This window comes from Furipterus horrens, unplaced genomic scaffold, assembly GCF_987537825.1.
Source record: "Furipterus horrens unplaced genomic scaffold, mFurHor1.1.pri manual_scaffold_10, whole genome shotgun sequence".
Lineage (NCBI taxonomy): Eukaryota > Metazoa > Chordata > Mammalia > Chiroptera > Furipteridae > Furipterus > Furipterus horrens.
The window spans coordinates 3,017,698-3,036,842 of NW_028327180.1; the positions used below are offsets into that span (position 1 = coordinate 3,017,698).

Below are 19,145 nucleotides of genomic sequence, written 5' to 3' on the forward strand. Positions count from 1 at the left end.
GCTTTATTTAACATTCCACTTACCTTTGACCTCCACTGTATGTATGTGGTTCCTAGGCATTCAGGGCGGCCCGGCTGGCTGGCCTGACTCCGGAACACGAGCGCGCAGTTCAGGGGCTCTGTGGCCGGGAGAGCTGTGTGGCCGTTCCCGGGAGTCTGAGGCCCCCCCACGCAGCGTGAGTGACCAGGAGCCCAGACAGCACTGCTCTGAGGCCTCAGTTCCACATCTGGTCACCAACCTGGCTGTTAGAACGGGAGCCCTAACTTCAGTTAACATGAGCCGAGTACCGGACCTTACTCTCTTCATGCGCGCCCCTTCTTTCTTCCTTGTTCTCATTCATTCGGGACGCGTTTATTGCGCACACCCTGTGTGCCCGGTAAGGTTCTAGGCGTTAGGGTAGGGCAGTGAACAAAGAGGAGCCTGGCGCTCTTCGTGGGGCTGCCTTTTTGTGAGAGGACACGGACCATCAACAGAATAAACTACAGTGTGAGCATTCGATAGCAGTGGAGCGGGGTGGGGGGTACAGCAAGGAGGGGAGGAAGGGTTACGGGGAGGAGCCGTCGGGTTTCAGTACGGCAGCCAAGAAGGCCTCGCTGAAAAGGGGGCGTCTGGGCAAGGCATGAGGCGAGTGAATCGCACAGGCGCTTCTCAGAGAGAAGAGCATCCCAGAAGCATTGATGCGCTGAGCACGGCAGGGCCTCGGGGAAGCCCGTGTTGTTGCTGCGAAGGAGAGTGTGGGCTGTTCTGTCCACTCGGGTAAAGTGGGATTGGTGCCAAACGCTACTGTGGGGTCAAGTCAGGGGACCGCTGAGCGCAGACCGTTGGCTGTGCCCTTGACAGGGCAGCTCACGGGAGGGCCCGCAGCCTCCCCGCGTGGGCTGCAGTGCGAGTGGAGGGAGGCGGACAGAGACGGCTCTCCCAGGAGTTCTGCTGGCGGTGGCTTTGTGACAAGGAACACGTTGTGTGTTTAAGATGAGACACCACAGCGTGTGTTGTGAGCCCATGTGCGGGACACACAGCAGCCAGTCTTGGCTCGGGAAAGGCCTGGGGTCCAGCACGGGAATAGGACACACCCCAGGAGCCCAGGCAGTTCGGCCGCTGGCGCAGGAGAGGAAGGCGGGTTGCGGGGACCAGTGAAGGGGGCAGGTGGTGCATTGAACGTTCTTTCCTGACGGCCACACAGACTGACTTTCCAGTGTTTGAATGAAGTCCCAGTCATGTGGTCATTTACCCACTGTCTCTAGAGGGGTCTCCATGTGTGGCCCGCTTCTAAGTTATCCATATGTTTCTTCCTTTTATTGAGCAGAAGCCTCTCTCGCAGCAGGGGTCCCGGTTCTGCTTTCGAGAGCCCCAGTCCTGGTCCTGGTCCATGAGAGGCTGTCGGGGACGGGCGGGAGGGCCTCGCCCCCTCTGGCGCCCGCAGCCCGTGTGGGGCAGGCCCCTCGCTGTGGACAGTACTCTCTCCGGGGAGACGCGGGCCCTAGGAATCGTCTCCCCTAGCCCGTCGGGGATAACTGGCTTGGCCTTTGGGCTCTCTTCTTGCCTGGGCTTGTGTTCTGCGCACATCCGGTGGGTCTCACACATCTTCCCTCTTGACCACCTGGCACCAGCGTCCAGTCTCCTGTGTATGTCCCCAGGGTGCAGCAGAGAACCAAGCACAGCTGCCAGGGAGCCCCCTCCACCCGCCGCCCCACTTGTTAGGGTTGGCCTCTGAGTTTTCACACAACTCCAGGGGAGTCAGTATGGGAAACAGTCGGACCGGGTCCCTTAAGTGCTAGGAGGTGACGGGAAGGGGCGTGTTAGCAGTGTGTAGAGCCTGGGTGATGGAAAAGGGAGTGTCACTGAGAAGGAGTCAGCGAGGCCGGCAATTTTCAGGTCAGGGTGGCTCGTTTGCTGTTGGACACTTTGGGCTCGAGATGCCTGAGTTGAAGATGAATGTTTGGAAGGTATGTACATGCAGTGGCATTCGAAGACATAGGTAAAGACCAGAAACCATTATTTCATTAGAATTGTCTGTGGTGTGTGTGTGTGTGATCTTTAGAGAAATAGAACTGCATTCCTTTGCACCTGAAAAGTTGATGCAGGAGATCACACTGGTTTGAGTTGCCAGGAGAAAAAAGGGAATTCTGACTGCCTTCTCCTGTCCTCCTTCCACAGCCCAGGAAACCGCTCCTGACAACGGCTTAGGAGCTGAGTCGGAGCTGGCCTTGGCCCCACCGGCAGCCGTAGCACAGCCATTCCTTTACCTGTGGCAGAGGATAGGCAGCAGGCAGGGACAGTGGGCGTCAACTCCAGTAGCCAGGCGTTGCTGAAAAGCCAGGTCATTCTGTGGCGTGAAGCCTCTTGGAGGTTCAGAGAGTTTGAGCTGTGACTGGACCTGTCAGAGGCTGGAGGTCTTGAAAGGCTGCTTGCAACTGAACAATGTGAAAAATAGAACGGCAAGTAAAGGAGCTAGAAAATAGGATTTCTGACACTCACCTTTTCTGAAATTTTGAACAAGTGGTAATTGGAAAAGCAACCTTCTGGAATTATGTACACACTACAGTGAGTAGGAGCATCTTTCCAGGTTCTTTATTTTTGGCTGGAATTTGACTTTTGTCCTACTTGACTGCCTTTACACTTGGATTAACATATAAATAAATCCTAAAAGGGAACAAAAGACTGGAAACCACTCAAATGCCCATGACTTGGGATTCGGTTGAATAAGCTATGTAGCTGCAAAAGGAACGAGAACTACCATATTTTTCCCACTGTAAGACGCACCTGGCTGTAAGACGCACCTGACCATAAGATGTACCTGGGTTTAGAGGAGGAAAACAAGAAAAAAACATTCTGAACCAAATAGTGTACTAAAATATTCAATAAAATATAACAGGATAATATTTCAACCATGTAAAGTGAACAGCAGTGAACAGCAGTATTGAGAACCATCATCACTGTCATTAACACATGAGGAGAGACTTTAAGGTTCAAGTATTCTTCTAGTTTCCTGGGAACCCCAAGAACTCATCATTGCTGGTGTCAGAATCTATGAAGCTCACTTGCTCACAATCACTGATATCACTTTTTTCGCTATCTTCATACTGACCAGACACCCTGAGGTTCAGCAGTAAAGTGGGACATTTAAGCGTCCCCAGGGGTTTCGCCTGGGCCCACCGCTTCCTCTTCTAACAGCTGTCACCACCGCTGACAAGTCAGCTAATACACACCATGGTCTGTGACGCAGTATTCGCTCCATAAGACGCACAGACGTTTCCCCCTCCCCCACTTTTAGGGGGGAAAATAGTGCATCTTATGGAGCAGAAAATAGCGGTAGCTCTCTATAGCCTATTGAGCGATTTTTAGTTGTTAATGAAAAGGCAGGGCAGAGAAGAGTGCGGATAGTATGCTAATGTTTATCTAAAAATGTGGCGAGAGGGTGTGGAAAGCTTCCCAGTCAAAAATAAATGAACAAATACATCCCAGCCAATAAATGAAGAAGAAGTAGTAGAAGTAGGATAGCGCCATTTTGCAGCCCTTAATAAAGGAAAAGGACTTAGGGCAGTTATAAGTGACCCCTAAAAAGAAAGACAGCCAGACATCATACGCATATCTACGTCACCTGTGAAGAATCTATTCCGAGAAATGCAACTTGAATAGGTCTTAGGTCTTATTATGAGTTGACAGGAAATGCAGACAGAGGAAAATTTAAGTCACACCGTGGGGATGCTGTCGGAAAACAAAGCACGTGGGAAACTGTATAGGACGTAGGGTCTAGTTTCTTCAACGTAAGTTGTAAGGAAGAGAGGGAGGAATTGCCTTTAGATGCGAGACATGGGGACTAAGTTCACTGTGTAATTCTTATTGGGATCCCAGCTTGAACACTACCTGTGAAATACAATCACGTATAGTTGGCAAAATTTTAAGACTAAATATTGATAATATTAAGAAATTATTGGTATTTTATGTGGAAAAATGCTATGCATTTTTTAAAAAGTTTTTTTAGAGCTATATGCTGAAATATTTGTGGTTAAGTACAGTGTTGTGATCCTAGGATTTGCTTCACAAAGTTCAGTGCAGTGTTGGGGTTGAGGATTGGAGTACAGACAAAACCATGTTGGTCATGTGGTGGTCATGCCAAAGCTGGGTAACAGGTGCCTGAGCGGTCACTGCTCATCGTTCTCTCTACTGTTGTGCAGGTTTCAATGTCCCTGCTTACAGAAACCATGCAAATGAGATGGGGGAGAAGGTCACATTCCTCCCCCAATGTACCCTAAGGGTTTCAGTCTTGCTGCCTCCCCGCTCTCTTCTCTGGAGTAGGAATTGGGCATGTCTGGGGGTGGGGGGGTGAGGCTGTTGCCAAAGGCACTTCAAATCGCTGTCCGGCCACTTAGCCGGGGAGAAAGGGGCCGCGCTGGCCGCACTGGGAGTGCCGTCCACCGCAGTCTGCCCTGCCGTCCGCCGCAGTCTGCCCTGCCGTCCGCCTTGACAACTTGCATTTCCAGTTACACGCACAATTTTAATTTAGGGGCTGCCTGCAAATAAGATTTCCACAAACTTCCAAACTAAAAAGCTCCAGACTCGAGCCCTGTAGTCTATTAGCTACTTATGACCCCTCCGCCACACAGAAAAGTTGAGTTTTGTTTTCTGATGCTCGTCGAGGCTGCTCCAGTTGCCAAGAAAGAAAGTAGATTTAACCCAAAGACAGCTTCAAACTCCGACCATGACCTGGACTGAAACCGCCCTCCTGAGAGAGCAGCTGTAATGTCTGCGGTAGCGTCCACAGTCAGGGGACAGAGCTTGGCTGGAGGCCCCTGTGGCTTCTCAGCCTTGTCCTGGTTGGTTGACCTGTGGCCTGGAAACAGTCGGAGGGCCCAGGGAAGCACGTGGCCAGTGTGGGGGTGGGGAGCGGGGCACTGCCCCACAGGGCACAGGTCCCGCAGGCGGCTGTCGAACAGAGCAGTTGGAGGTGATGTTCCGCCGAGACGGCGGATGGGAGCCCCCCAGGGTTACCTGCGCAGAGGACAGGAAGGGCCTTCCACAGCCTCTCCGGTCCCCGCAGCCAGCCGGCACAGGCCCGCCTCCTAGCACTCCGGATCCAGCCTCCCGGGGCTCTTCCCCTTGTCCTGTCACCCCAGGGTGACCACGCACACGGCTGATCGGGTGCAGAGGAAAGGACCCTCCTCCACGGGGCCCCACCGTAGAGCCTTTCTCCAGCCACGGTGACCACACCAGGCCGATCAGAGACTGGCCACAGGCGTTTTCGTCACTGAAACTGAGAAAAACGAGGACCTTCTGGGGCCTAAACCTGCGAGTTACAAAACCTAGAAATCGCCTTGCCGTGCTGTGTGCCACGCAGGAAGAGCCACTCTGGTGAGAGGAGGCACAAAGCCGAAGTCGGGGAGCAGCAGAGGCGGGAGGCACGGAGCCTCCGGCGGCGTCGCGGGCCTGGGGCCCAGGCCCTGCCTGTAGTGACGGACGCCGTGCTGTGACCCTCCTGGGGGTCCTGTCCCTCAAAGACGAGGTCACCTACTTGAAGAACTTGGCCGCCTTGCTCAGGCACTCAAGGCACTGTGAAAACTTCAGGGTCCCCTGAGACTAAAGGGGGCCTGGGGTATTTGTCACAGCGGTCAAGGAGCACAGCCTCAAGGGCTTCTCTAAAGTGTTCATTAGAAGCTTGATAGAAAAATTTAATAATTCTCAGGTTAACGCAAAACTTAGCACAATCTTCTGTGGGAACATTTGTGTATGTGTGGGAGGGTTTTAGATTCCACAGATACTACCAAAAGAGCAATCAGCAGAAAGATGTTTTAAAATATTTTGTTTCAGCATGTAAAATCTCGTTTTATTACAGAATTCTTTTGTTAGAGGCACAGCCATGCTGGGTTGCTGCCAGAGCGATGGGATCTTAACAGCCCAGTTAATTTTTAAAATAGTCATAAGCAGTGGGCTTCCGCACTCCCGGCGGTGGGGTGTAGCTCGGCACCGCGCTCAGGCTCCCGCCCCCCCTGTGAGCCTGCGTTGCGCTGCGAGGGAGTGTGCGTGCGTGTGTCACCGCCTCCATGTAGGCCGGCGGGTTTGTTTTCACCGAGAGCCCGTGGGGGGGGGGGGGAGCAGGACAGACCTGTAACGCAATGCAGAATCCTCCCGGCCCCCTCTTCGGGGTGAGTGTGAAGTGTGCGCAGCAGACGCCTGGCGCACACCGTGTGAGGGCGTGCAGGCTCATACCCAGTAAGGTGCCGCGCTTGTCACCGAGGGGGGCCTCTGGGGCTTAGCGACTAGACGCCCAAATGAGAAAGCACAGCCCTGCTGAGGAAACTCTTGGCACTGGCGGCAGCTGTCTCCTCTGTCCAGCACCCCAGGGCGCTTCTGTGTATATAGTTTAGCGTTCATGATCGAGAACACTCAGAGACTGCAGAATAGTTTCCACTGTAGAGTCCCCTCGTGGCCGGCTGACTCCTCTCTGAAAAAGTTATTCTCTTAGAAATCTACCTACTGGTCTCTTTCCAATGATGCCCCCGCCCCTTTTTTTTCTTTTTATGGTTAGAAATCTGGGGGCAATTTACCTGGTTTTGGATGGTGAGGTAAAATCTGCGGGTACAGTCCTGATATTTACTAAATATATATACCTAGATACACTCAGTGTTTCCTCTTTAGACTTTAAAAACCAGATGGATAACCTGTGCTTTAAAAACTCACCATTAGCTCTTTAAATATACCAACTGCTGCATTTTTGCTGCCAAACCACTCCCACTAAGTGATTATTTAATACACCTTTCAGATTAAAGTTTTTTAAAAACATGGTGTCTCCATTATCAACAGGTGTTTTCATCTCCCCTCTTTTTCTGTAACCCTTCCCATATCTGGATGGCTCATATGGCCTTTCTTGTCGTTTTTACTCTTTACATAGACATTTTAAAATCTTTCCTTAGGAGACTTTCTGGCTTTGTTCATTGCTGAACTTCACACAAACCTTATTCTGTCATCACAGTTCTTACAGAGGAGTTTGGGTAACAGTAAAGAGATAGTGTTTAGGTTTCGTAGTCATTGAGTAATAATGGACTTAATGATCAGAAGAGAAAAATGTATGTTTTGGTTACAGCCTTCACAAACGAGATCAGCTTTATTCTCCACCTTGACCTGGCTGAAGAAGACCTGGGATGAAAGTGATTGCCCTGTCAGGGATTGGCTTTTACAAGTATTTGTAATTTCTTCCCATTGTATCACACTTTTTTTATTGTAAGAGGGAAGAGTGATCCTCACTACTGGCTTTCAAATTACTAAAATTAGAGAGTTCTCTCTTTTCCTTTTCAATGGCCATGCAGGAAATAAAACTCAGAGTGTTGCAGATAAGGAAACAAATCCTTCAGTTTCTGAATACCTAGTGTGTAGTGTTTTTTCTACACATCAAAACTGACAGGCTAACATGCAAAGTTAAAAACTCACTTGCGGGTTAACTGAAATCACACACAGTTTGTCTTGTAAATTCTAATCTTATTTTAGGAACTTGGCTTTTGCATTCCTTACCTAGTGTGCCGAAATCTGCAGTCCTAGTGTCTTATTACCCTGGCTTTTTTTATTTTAGTAGGTGGAATAGGATATAGGTCTTTAGGTTCCTCTCCGTGCCAGTAAAGACCTCAGTAGCATGTAGCTATACGTAGGACAGCTGTTAAATGTCTCTGGGTTACAAGAGGAAGGTCTGAGAAAGCAGAAGCTACCGGCCTTTGCTGTGACCCACCCACTATGTAACCTCTGCACTGGGCTAATTCTAGCCAAGTGGTATTCTAGCCTAAGCCATCTGGAAAGGGGAAAATAGATATTAAGGTTTTAAAGCTTGAAATATAGTTACTATAATGCAGTGGTTCTTAACTCTTTGTGGGAGGTTATGGTTCCTTTTTAGAATATAATGAAAGCTTTGAACACTCTAGAAAAACACATGTACATATAAAAGTTTCTGTAAGTTTCAGTATATTGTTAGATAGACCTAGATATTCATGGGTCCTCGATTAAGAATCTTAATTATATGGCTAATAAACACACAAAACTGGTGAGGTGCTACTGGAAATAGCAGAATTCATATAACAAATAAGACAGTGTTGCTTTATTAGAATTTAAAACAAAATAACATAATGTGAGCTTCTAAACAAATGGCTTATGAGCAACACAAGCATAATCAGTCAGAAGAAGCAGAGCCCTCTTGGACCGTGGAGAGTAAAGAAGAAATGCGAATATGTCCTGTATGTTCTGGAATATCTTATTTGATGGTGATGTCCCTTAATACAAACCTGTTTTTATTTATTTATAATGCTAGGGGGAAGAACAGCTTTCTCTCTTTTAGGACAATACTGCTATCAATGAGAATGGCATCCATAAAATAAGTGTAAGATAAATAATTATCCTGTCTTCCCCCTCCCTGTCATGTACCCTCCGTGTCTCTCACCAGGACCTATGTTCAGACGCCCCTTAGCTAGCTACATATTACCAAGTCCTTTTTCCAGTTAAATAACTCCTGGGATATAGAGACAGCATGGGGGTATAGTTAAATCATAGTCGGTTGCATATTTGAAAGTTGCTAAAACAGTAGGTCTAAAAAGTTATCATCACAAGAAAAAAATTGTAACTAAGTGGAGTGATGGATTCTATATTGTGATCATTGCACAATATTCAGGATGGGGCAAAGGTAAGTTTACAGATTTTAATACTATAATCAATAAACAATGGAAAAATAAAGCTCCTTTGCCTACTCTCAACTGTAAACCTACATTTGCCCCCCCCCCCCACCCCCTGTATACATAGATCACATCAGGGTGTTGTGCATCTAAGTCTAATAGAACGTTCTGTTGTCAGTTGTACCCCTCCCCCCACATAAAGGCGGGGTGTACAGGGGCTGCATTATGTGCCCACTCCCAGCACCAGTCACATGCTGCATGACGACGCTTCGTCCACAGCTAATCACACGTATGACGGTGGTCCCGGAAGGTTCTGAAGGAGCGAAAACGCGCTGTTGCGCTCACAGCCGTCGCCACACATCGATCACATGTTTGTGGTGACGCTGGCGTAAACAAGCCTCCCTCGCTGCCCGTCCTGTCCCACTGTGGCCCACTGTGACGTGTTTATATAGTCACTATACTATACTTTTATTGTTACTTAGCATGCACTCTTCCGATTTATTTTTTATTAACGTTTGCTGTAAAACACTGTGCCGTGTTATGCCAGTGACAGCCAGCCTCATGTATCTCTCGTTTACCACATCTCTTGGTGACATCCTTTCTCTTGTGCTTGACTTAATCACATTGTCTCATGAATGTGCTGTAGACGAAGTGCACAGTGTTTATCAGGTTCACAGTCATGCACAGTAATGTGCCGGCCTTGACATTCACTCACCCCTCACCCACCCCAAACCACTTCCAGTCCTGCCAGGTCCCATTCGTGGTAAGTGCCTTATACATTTTTTATCTTTCTACTGTATTTTCACTGTACGTCCCCTATGTTTGGGCATGTTTGCATACACACACACTTACTGTTGTGTTACGATTGCCTACACTGTTCACGGCAGTAAGTAGCATGCTGTACAGCCCTGCAGCCAAGGAGCAGAGGCCATGCCACGTAGCCTGGGTGTGTAGTGAGCTGTACTGTCCAGGCTTTCTCCATTTTGGCTGATGCTAACTCAGTGTAATCCCTGGTCTCCCCTGCCCACCCCCACCTTTTCACTCCTGCTGCTCCAGATGCCCTTTCCTCTGTGACACCTAACTAACTGTCCTTTCCGCTCTGGGTTATGAAGCACTGATTTCTGCCTTCTCTTCCTTCACACCGGAGCGCTTTGCTCTCGCCTTGCTAATGGCACCTCCAGGACCACGCCACACACAGCAGCTTGCCGCTGCCATCCTCTAGGCTCAGGAGCGCTGGAGGGCAGGTGCCGTGGCTGGGACGTCACCATGGCCTCCATTGGGCCTCACCTAGTGGCACAGAGGAGCTGTTCAGTGGATGTTGATAGATGTAAGCGTGACTGGTCAGTTAGTAATGTCCTGTTTTCTCTCTGGTGTGCTTGCTTATTTTAAGCAAATATGATTGGAAAATAAAAGTGACCGAAAGGATTGCGTAATTGACTGGTTCTTCCGGGCACCCTTGTAAATAAAGAGAAGCAAAGTGCTGAACTCAAGCAGGCCTAGGACACCTTCTTCTGAGGCCCTAGAGGGCCAGCATTCGGCCACTGTTTCCCTGTCATTGTCTCTCCCCGGCTCTGAAGGTCACTCTTTCTGATCCAAGTATCTCTCGGAGCTCTATTCGGAGCTCCATCCAGCCTTCTGTACCTTGCAGGTTTGTAGGTCTGCAGACTGGATGGAACGACCTAGGAAGAGTCAGGCCAGCACTGAATGTCAGGAGGAACCGTCCAGTGCTAGCATACACAAGGGGCCCCGCATTACAGACATCTGGCCTTCAAGGGGCTGTGACTGTTCTGACACCTCCCTACCAGGGCCCCTCTGCCGCTGCCCTGCAAGCCCCCCATAAGGGCAACAGGCAGCCTACAGCCTGGAGAGGAATCTAGACATGCACATATGAAGGAATAAGGGCTGACCTGCTTGGGGGAGCTGGCCCAAGGGTAGCCTTGGAGGCCTCAGTGACCTGTCAGCTTCCCTGCCCACATGCCTGCAGCCTCTGAGATCCCAGTGGCACCAGCAGTACCGTCACTTCCTTTTCTCTGAGTTGATTACTCTGTTTTGAGGGGAAGCCTGCTGGGTTCACCTTCTCGGGGGCTCCATGAACTGAATTCCAGGGACTTGGGGAGGGTCTTTCCTCAACTCAGCCCAGCCTCCTCACCCCACCCCCACGACCCGCCACTAGCTCCTGTAGCCACTGCGCTCTCCATGCTCCCGTCAGGCTCCGCAGGGACCCAGTAGCCGGTCACCGCACTGCGCAAGGCCCGGCGCCCAGTTCACATGCCGCTGCTCGTCACAGTCACGGGCAGCTGGCCAGCGTGCATGGCAGCCACTCAGGAAGTATCTGCAGCCGTGAGGCACGGAGTTCGGGCTCGCTGAGCTGAGTTCTGAAGTGGGCAAGGCATGGCATTACCCCAGGGGAATGGGTTCTCTACGCCACTCCGCCTGAGAGGGAACCCGCGATGGGAGCGTCCGTGTACTGTCAGAGACGGAACTCCACCAGCCAGCAGGAATTCAGTCCTCTCTGCCACCTCCTTCTGGATTGTTCTCAAACTTTTTTAGGCTTGAGACCATTGCGTCAAATTCTTGTGCGGGTGAAGGAAGTGCTGCTTAGGAGGAGGGGAGGAGGGTGAAGGCTATCCCCCCCTCGGTCCCTTCCTGGCCCTTCAAGAAGGTCCCCGAGATCTCTGTGGAACACGGTGGGACCGTTGCATTGCCAGGTGGCCATCACTATGCTTGTTATTGATCATCTTATTTTCAAAATAACTCTTTTTGCACCAGCATATGGGATGGAGTTGTCTTACTAATACCTGAAGGTTTGTTTTGTTTTTCCTTCAAGTTGGTCGCCACTCTTTCTGGAAAAGCATTAACATGCACAACCACGCTAGTCAACTTCAGTGCTCTTCAGTGAAGCCCAGAACTAAGTTACATTGTCGTCATCTGACAAAGCCCCCTGAAATCTCTGCATGTGTTTTGAAAGCTCCCTAAACATGCTGCCAAATCCCCTAAAAAGTTGCTGCACTGCTTTGGCAGCCATTAGCCCAGCACAAGCAGAGGAATGGCTGGACAAACGCATCTCAGCTGGCCCTGTCACTGGCCGATGCAAGGGCGCAGTTGGGACCCATCACTGGTTTCCCTGCTGCCCCGAAAACCACAGTCTCCCCTTTCACCGCACAGGCGCCTTTCTCTGCAGCCATGCGTCTGCCCAGGGACGCTGCCATCAGCCCGCTTCTGCTGTCTGAAGTCAGAGCCGAAACACACACTTCGGACGCCAGGCTCCAACCGGCCTCCCTCCCTTGCGTTCGGCACCCGTCCCCCCTGCCGCCCCCACGCTCTGCCATTCTTCCAGCTCCCTCGCTGAGTAAACAGAACTCACTGCTCGGTCCCTACGTGGCTCTCCAAAGTAAACAGAGACAACTCGATCTGATATTCCCGAGGTTTGAGAACTCACTAAAGCGATGCACATAAAGAAATGCTTCTACATGTCGGTAACACATCAAAGGCGGAGAGGAATGTGGCGACTCTGTGCTGTGACCAGGTGCGCCGATGGGCCGGACGGCTCGGGCGCCTCCTCCCTGCCCGCAGGGCCCGCACGCACTCGGCCTCTGTGGCCTGCGCGAGGGGCCCGTGTGCCTGCGCCTGCCCCCTTCCCGGCCGTGAGCTGGGGCTGCTCGTCTGTGTTGCTGCTCCCGGTTCTGAGGGCGTCGTGCGTTGTTTCGGAATGAAGTAGAACGGCTCTCGAAGGTAAAGATTAGCAATGTACTTAGAGTGGTAGGAGGTACCCCGGGTGAGTATTTGGAACACGTTTCCCGACGCCAGTACTGACTGCCTTCTCTCTCCCCCCAGGTGATAGCCCTCTGCAGAGAGGCCGCCCTTCGCGCTCTGGAAGAAGACATTAAAGCCAAGTACATTAGGAGAAGACATTTTGCTCAGGCCTTGAGCACGGTGACACCCAGAATTCCCGAGTCACTGAGACGTTTCTATGAAGATTATCAAGAGAGGAGCGGGCTTCATACACTCTAAAAAAATATGTATTCATTATGCTAAAATGCTTCCTAGGGAAAACTGGTTTTGTTTTAAACTTTTGTGTTGAGAATGTTAAAAAAGAAACCCTTGAGAAGCAAAATGTCAAGTGTGTTAACTGGAATTAAAGGGCTTCAGCTCTTGTAGACATTCTAAATTATATGGGTGCAGTGAAAATGTCCATGAAAATCTCTGGACGGGAGTTTAAACCAGTTTTATCTGGAAATGTGTGCTGAGTGGTAAAATGCAGGCTTCTTGCTTTTTTATTTTGGACCCGGTTCCTTCATCCCGTGAAATGCGTTCCTCCCTTAAGGAGCCATTTTAGCAAAATGCCAGAGCTGTGGGCATCAGTCTTATACAAGCACACGGGTAGTGCATTCGGGCAAGGGCACGGTGGGAAGTGCTCACAGATCTTTATTTTATTTTTTTATTTTTACAAATATTTATTTTTGAAGGCCGGCAGTAAAGCGGTTGACTGCACCAGCCAAGCTTATGTGGCCTGGTTTCCAATTGGTTCTCTTTATAATTTATACCTGCATTTTTACTTAAGCCACGTAAACCTTTCCTTATGGTAAAAAGAAAAAAAAAAGAGTCAAGTGATTTCATACGCTGTAATGCCCTTTGAAAATTTAAATGCTGTGGGTAATCATATGATGTGTTCATGTTTTAACTTGTACACATTTTCAGATCATCAATAAAGTTTTTGGTTAAACGTTAATCCAAAGTGTACTCTCAATCATATTGTCTCACGTTGCATTCTAAAACAACTCCCAGTTATTTTATCCTTGGGATTTGTCAACCCTTTGAGATGTTCCATAAATATGTTGAAAAGTTGTTGGACAGTGATTTCCTGGCTCCCCAGCAGTAGAAAGATTGTGCACTCAAACCTGGTCACTGTGGACCCTTGAAATTCCCAGAAAGACAAGTCAGGCAAGAAATGCCTGAGGATCAAACTCGGGGGCCGAGCAGCTTTGTGGTAGCCGGTGCCGTACGGCCGTGTCTCAGCGACTCCGTCCTGCGGCTCTCGGGGACGGACTCGCAAGGCTGTGTCCCCAGACGTCAGTCGTTTACTAGCACATGAAACCACCCCGGGACAAAGAACACTAGTACTGTGTAGAACTGTGCTGACAAATGTAGGCACTAGTCACAAGGGACTGTTTAAACTTAAAGTTTAATTAACTAAAATTACTTAATATCATGCATTTAGTTAGGCCCTGACCAGTGTGATCCTCAGTGGCTTGGGGGTCATCCTGCAAAGTGAAAGAGCACCAGTCTGATTCCCAGTCAGGGCATGTGCCTGGGTTGCTGGCCAGGTCTCCGATTAGAGGTATGTGAGGGACAACTGATAGATGTTTCTCTCCCTATCTTTCTCCTTTCCTTTCCCTCTCTCTAACAATAAGTAAATAAAGTCTTTAAAAATACTTAGTTCACACACATTAGCCACGTGTCAGGTGCTCACTGGTAGCCACATGTGCCTTGCCATAGTGGACAGGAGGTTGTAGCACATTTCCATCACTCTGACGCGCTGGCGGGCTCTGCTGATTTAGAAAACGAGGCTCACACGTTGAAATAGAGCCTCAGAATTACTTCTGTGCTTCCCTTCTCCCTTCACTTATTAGAGTAGCGTAATTTCTTCCTTATAAAAGTGCTAAGAGCACAAGAAAAAAGAGAGGAAAGTTTCCTGAAGGTCTGAACATGAAAACGAAAGGAACCCCATTGCCAGTAAAATGAAAACCACATCAGTAAGCTTGCCCCGACACAGGCTCTCGGGCTGCGGGCTGGGCGTTTAAGGTCACTCAGACCCTTCAGCGCACGTGACGTGTGATGTTCTAACAGCCTCATACGCAATGCCCGCCTGTAAAGACCTGCAGTGCAAAAGCAGACTAGAAAGAGACCCTCCTGCTGGCTGGCGGAGACCTCTCGGAGCCTCTCTTGAGTTGCGTGCCTGTGGAAGCGTGGATCTGAGCTAGAAATAGTCTGGGGGTGACTTGCAGCTGCGCTCATTGCAGGAATGTATCCTCAGCTGAGCCACGGAGTTGCCACAGCTGAGACCCTGCCCACAGAGCTTACGGTGCCAAAGGAGCTGGAGCGGCGGAGCCCCTACTCTGCCGTGGGAGCGTCGACGGCACCGCCCCTGCGGGCAACAGCGAGCCGCCCAGTCGTGTTGGGGACCTGTAACGTGGCAGCTCTCCTCCGTGTCTGTCTCCGGGCAAGTTGTGTTCACTGAGGATGTGAACAAGGAAATGGTAAGTGGTACGAAACTGGAAACAACCTAAATACCCATCAGTAAGAGAGCGGATCGCGATGGAGTCCTCGTGCGGGGCAGCACTGAGTGCCGTGAAAAGGGGAACGGCACAGAAAACAGGTGAAGCTCAAAAAAGTGTCAGAAAATACTTAAGTATTTTGCTTCGTGTTTAAGGCATGCCAAGTAATGTGTGTTGGATGTGGGGACGTGTAGCAAGTGCCTACGTGAATGGAAATGAAAAGCACTGAGTCCTGGGGAGGAAATTCCTTGGGGGAGAAGACGTTTCCTATCTTAAGCTGTGTGATGGGGATGCAAATATTGGTTGTCGCATAGTCTACACTTTGTGTGCCTAAGTATTTCATGGTAGTTTTTAAAACAGGAGCTTAAACTGGCCCGTTACGGTTCGAGGGCGAATGCTCCTGTGGCCAAGTGTGCGTTCTAACCACCATCGCAGTCCTGCCGTTGAGCCCAGCCCACGTGCTTCCGGTGCTGTGGCCCGTGCTCGCGGCCTGTGTGTCTGGGAAGCCCGGAGTGCCGGGTATGATGGAGTAAAATGTGAGAAGGCAAATAGGAGGTCAGGCTTTGGGGCCCAGGGAACGAGAGCGAGTTCTTGGTAAGAGTTTAGGTGACAGATGGCCTCCCCAAGGCACTTGAAGCTGAGGATTTGAAAGTGATTTTTAGAGCACTGCATCTCTAGTCTGTGATCTTTATATCTTTGGATAGCTACTTACCACCATTGAAAAGGCAACGATACCCCTTATCTGAAGCTTGTGCCCTTTGACAACAGTACCAATAAGAATCCAAGTCACAACAAGGGCAGGTCAGGTGTCACTAAGAACAGTTTACCCCAGCGTCATTGCCGTGAGGGTTTTACTTCTGATTCCAGAGTCTCGCGTGTATGGATTTAAAACAGTGTATGATTCTATTGTTTGGATTTGTTTGTGGTTGAATACACAGTATAGTTCATGGAAAAGTTGACTTCAGCAAGGAAAGAAAGTGCTTTTTTGGAATCTGTTTGGTCAAAAGTTTATCTTTGGTCCAGATTCTTTTCAGGGTTTTGGGGATATTATATTGACTGAGTGTGTGTGTGTGTGTGTGTGTGTCCCAAGAGACTTTAGTATGAGTAGTGAAATCAATGTTTTCTTCCAACAACAAAACTTAGACGAATAGCTTCTAACTTTACTTCTCCATGACCAAGAAAGTATATTTATAAGCTTAATACTGACTGCCCTAACTTAGCTTGAAAAATATTCAGTTCTGTGTTATTTCTAATGTGTAAAACAGGTTTTAAAAATATTGTATAGGTTTTCCATTTTGGAAAGATAATTATGGGATTTATGGGAAAACCAAACTTAAGTATATGTTTCATTTATCTTAATCAGGAAAAAGCTGCGGAAAAGTTGCTATAAAGATAGAATACAGTGACTTCCCTGGCCTGTTCCCTGAATTCCTGAATGTGAGGTCGTTAAAGAGTCCTGGTTCGTTCTGTCATGTTTCCCCGAACCCTTCCTTTACGGAGGCGCGCGCACGCACACAGCAGAGCCGCATCAGAAACTTCGTGGGGCTGGAACGAACAGCAGTGTCCGGACACGGAAGTTCTGCAGCCCAGATTCAGTCGCTTTCCTTCCTTCAGTTTTCACAACCGCCATGTGCATGGTCAGGCTTTTTACCCGGCATCTCTGTCGGATACAGCCGCAGCAGCCCGTGTCTTTGGGGCTCACTTCAGGGAACACAATTCATCCCAGCAAATTTAAGCAGAAGGAGCTATGTTACAGCATCCGAGATGGCTCAGAGTCGCAGGGAAATGATGGGCTCCTCCTTCACACTTCATGATAAACATTTCTGGAAAGATGGCTCAAGTGTCTACACGGTCACACCACACACAGCAAAACCCAAGGCAGCGGGAAGAAATTTAGTTCCTCTGCACCGAAATCAGGGACCAGATGGTAAATGTTTCAAAAAGGCTATTCGTCAGGTACAGCACATTTGGAGCAACTTTAAAAAAAGCCAAGAAGTTCAACACATTCTCTGCTGAGAGTACATATGATATGATAGGAAATACCTTACTGGTTCCAAGACACCATCAATGGTAAGACTATTAATCTAAAAACACCTTTTGGGGGGAAAAAAAGATAAAGCACTGTGCTTTGAATATTATTATTACATCCTGATTTCAGAAACATTTAAATATGAAAAACACACGCATTAAAAATCAGTCAAATAAAGTTAAGTGAGAAGGGAACAGATCACAACTATTAAAATATTGTCTGCAGCCAACATAATGACGAAAACATTGATAGGTAAATAGGGAGGGGAGAGGGATGTGGAGCGCAGATTGAAATACCCGAGAGGGAAATGGCGGGGGAATGGTGCCAAAAACCTAGTGGAAAGGGGGGAGGGGCAGAAACAGAGTACCCGACCCAAAAATAGAGCTGGAGCGCATTCAGCTGGACAATTTCTGAGGAAAGAAGAAAATTTTAGAATTCAACTGCTTTGAAGTCTTAAAAATGTTAAGAAAACCCAGTGAATATGACTCAGAAGATAATAAGTAAGATTCTGAGAGAACAGAGCTCAGGAAACAGATTTATTTATAATATATTCCACAGAATGGCATGTTACTTACTATACAGTGGTAACGCGACAGCCTCATTTGTTACAATAGCAAAATACTAGAGCAATTCAAATACTTGTCAACAGGAAATATTTAAATAAATTATGGTACATCCATACAATGGAACATTATAATGCTGTCAAAAATAATAAAGCTCTTTATAAACTGATTATAAATTATCTTCAATATATAGAGAATCCAAGTAATTTAGGTACACGCTTAAATGCTGGAAACAGAATGTACATTGTTTTCATGCTCCCATTGTATCGTCGTCGTCGGCAGCCGTCCGTCTCGAGAGACGATGGTGTAGCTTCTTCAGAGTCTATCTGCACCGCCAAGAATGGCTGTGCAGTCCGACTCGGGAGTGACATGGTATCTGTCTCCTCCCGTGTTGAATCGACATCTTGCGATGACGCTGAAGCTACAGAGCCTGGGCAGGGTAATATGGAGGGTCTGCTGTTGCCCATGCAGCAGACCCCCCCTCTCTTCGCAGCTGAAGGGTCCAAGGGAAAGACGGAGTCGATACAGCTTGGGTTCAGGTGCGCCGCAGGAGTTGCCGGTGTTGACTACAACGTCAAACCGCCTTAGGGACTCCGGCTCCGGATTTTCTGTCGGGGTTTACTCCCTTAGCCTTTCCCCTGAAGAGGTATGCCGCAAGGCAGCGGAGGTTTTTTGGAGTCAGAGTTTTCCTTCTCTGATGTACCCTGACTGGAAGATCGAACCAGCGACACTTAGCTCGCAGGCTGACGCTCAATCCACTGAGCTAATTATTAATAGGGTGCATACACACACAATATATTTGCAAAAGCAGAAAGGATGCAGAATGTGCTCTATAACCAGCATGTAATAAAACTAAAGAAATGGAGAAACAACAATAAAAAACAACTACTTAGAAATTCAAAATTCATTCTGAAATTATTCTTTGCTCAAAGAGGAAGTCAAAATAGTAAAATATCTGGAAAATAATAATGAAAATATCAAAATTAACACTGCAAGGAGAATAATGTATAGACCTAAACACTCATATTAATTGAATGAGATTAACCAGATTAAACATTGTTCTCAAAAGATGATTGTAAAGAACTCTGAAATTAACTCCCGGGAAATATAAAAGTTAAGAGCTGGAATTTAATGACAATCACAGCTACAACAAGGACAAAAGGTTGATCCAACAGCTCACTCTTTGGAGAACAAAATCCAAAACAAATTAATTTTTTTGTGGTGGACAGAATAACCCCCCACACACAGATGTCCACGTTCTAATCCCTAGAAACTGCTTTTACTGTTACTCTTTCTGTGGCAAAAGGGACTTTGCAGATGGGATTAAGGACCTTGAGATGCGTGGGCTGGATTTCCCTGACGTAGTCCTAAGGGCGCTGAAGCAAGAGGGAGGCGGAGAGCCAGGCAGAGGAGGAGAGGTGAGCGGCCTGGAAGGCGCTCCGCTGCTGGCCTTGAGGGCGGAGGAAGGAACCGTGAGCCAGGGAGGCAGGCGGCCCTGGGAAGCTGGAGGAGACGAGGAAAGGGATTCTCCCCCAGTGCCTGCCGGGCCCATCGTGGTATTTATGCCCTCCTAGTCTAGGAAAAGACTCTGTTACCTGAATTTCCTGAACAATTTCGGTTGTTTAAATAT

At 48.5% G+C, this 19,145-nt stretch overlaps 1 protein-coding gene across 1 annotated transcript in view; it reads left to right on the plus strand.

The window, feature by feature from the left end:
• Positions 1-13,377, plus strand: part of AFG2A (AAA ATPase AFG2A) — a 179,886-nt gene extending 166,509 nt beyond the window's left edge. Inside the window, exon 17 of the mRNA XM_090288766.1 lies at positions 12,483-13,377. Within this exon, the coding sequence (XP_090144892.1) occupies positions 12,483-12,659 (177 nt within the window). The 3' untranslated portion in view covers positions 12,660-13,377. The remainder of the gene's footprint in view (positions 1-12,482) is intronic.
• Positions 13,378-19,145: the final 5,768 nt, after the last annotated feature.